The sequence below is a fragment of the Pteropus vampyrus genome, unplaced genomic scaffold (assembly GCF_000151845.1).
Source record: "Pteropus vampyrus isolate Shadow unplaced genomic scaffold, Pvam_2.0 Scaffold1, whole genome shotgun sequence".
In the NCBI taxonomy this organism is placed as follows: Eukaryota; Metazoa; Chordata; class Mammalia; order Chiroptera; family Pteropodidae; genus Pteropus; species Pteropus vampyrus.
The window spans coordinates 32,603,813-32,605,587 of NW_011888782.1; the positions used below are offsets into that span (position 1 = coordinate 32,603,813).

General features: G+C 32.7%; 1 protein-coding gene across 1 annotated transcript in view; it reads left to right on the forward strand.

Annotated features, from left to right (window-relative positions):
- The window catches only part of SLC9C1 (solute carrier family 9 member C1), a 95,759-nt gene that overhangs the window by 37,655 nt on the left and 56,329 nt on the right, over nucleotides 1–1,775 (forward strand). The window contains exon 11 of the mRNA XM_011355501.2: nucleotides 781–793. Coding sequence (XP_011353803.1) covers nucleotides 781–793 — 13 coding nt within the window. The remainder of the gene's footprint in view (nucleotides 1–780; nucleotides 794–1,775) is intronic.

Here is a 1,775-nt window from a genome sequence, read left to right on the forward strand (position 1 = left end):
CTCCTAATACCCACTCAAGAAAAGCAGAAACCTACTTATGATTGGCTCCATTGTCTTCTATAACTTTATGGGGCTATGTTTAGTAATGCTATTAATCAAAACATTTTAATTAAATTAATTTTAATTTAATCTCTAAGACAATACTACCAAACTCTCCCTAACAGAACATAATGGGCATGACTCCCTCTGCTTCATCTCAAGGTAAGATAATTATAAAGAGATCTGTAAGAATTTTTTATGCAGACATCACTACTCATCTAACACTTCCATTTTATTTATCATAAATTTCAAGTGTAAAGGAAAGAACAGCAAGGTAACTGTTACAAGTCTAACTAAATAATAGTCCAAACACTAAAAAATTAAATAGTAAAACACTGCTTTTAAAATCAAAATTATCTAATATTACATGATCTCCCTCTTCTTTTTAACCTATCTCTACCTGCTTGAATAACCAAGATTAATGTCATCACCATACATACTGACCAGTGTAATGGTGAACAATGCACATGAATCTGGGTTCTGAAATTTTTGGTTGGCTGCTATTTGCTGTGTGGTCATTAGCAAGTTATTTAATTCCTACCTCCACTCCATATGTCAGTTTCCTCATTCCAAAATGGACTTAATAATAATACTAATGGTTTGCTAGTAAATGTTTGACAGGTAACTTTAGCAGAGGAAGAGGAAGCCCTAATGTATGATATTTATCCATTTCTTTGAGTGATCACTCTCACCAACAGAACATCAATCAGCTCATAATCTTCCCCAAAATTTAATAATCAGCTCTTACCAACTGGTAAGAGCCAACTCTATCATGTCACTATCTCAAAGGGTTATTATGAGAAATTGAAAATATACATAAAATTCATAATATATCATTTAGCATATACTAAATATACAATAAATATAAGCTATAGTGATAATGATGATAATGATGCCACATAGACCTGCTTTGAAATAAAACCTTAGTGAATAAAATCTTTCAGTGAAAAGTCCTCACTAGTAGTAACTAGTTGAGAAGAAAGTAGCACTCTTTTCTTACTTTAATTTGACTGAACCTTAGAGCTCACGTATTAATACTTTCCTAGAGATACCACAGTAAAATGTTAAAAATATTAACTGAATCCTGTCTCTACTATTCATAAATTAAATGACCTTGGGTCCTTGGGTCAATTATAGTGCCTCCATTTCCCATCTGTATAATTGGAATATCTGTTTATTTCATAGAACTGTAGTGAGGATTAAATGAGCCTGATATGTTGTACTATACACTTACTATATAAATATCAGCTCTTATTATTATTAAACTGTATTTAACTAACTTAGTGGTCCTGAACCTTGAAGGGATTTTAAGGAAAAAAATAAATGAATAAAACCAAAAACAACAAACAAACAAATAAAATGCTTCAGGAACTTTTAAAAAATTCCAGTGCCTCTGGAATTCTGGCCCTGGCCATAATGAATAATTATATCAGACTTCCCATAGTAAATAAGCATAAAACAGGTTAAAATATATGAAGCAACTGATTTTAAGTATTGGACAGGGATGTGTATAGCTAGATCCTTGAGAGAAAAATAAACACATTGGGAGAGTTCGCTTTCACTCTGGCTTTCTTACAAATTGTGGCATAAAGATGTGGAGGCTAAACAGAGAACAGTAGTCTCACTGAGTATAAAAAACAGAGTCATGGCTACTGAAGCAGCTTGATTTGTGGGGAGGGGTGACAAGGAGGGAAGAATTATGAAAAGAAGGAGCACCAGAAATCTTCATGGGATCC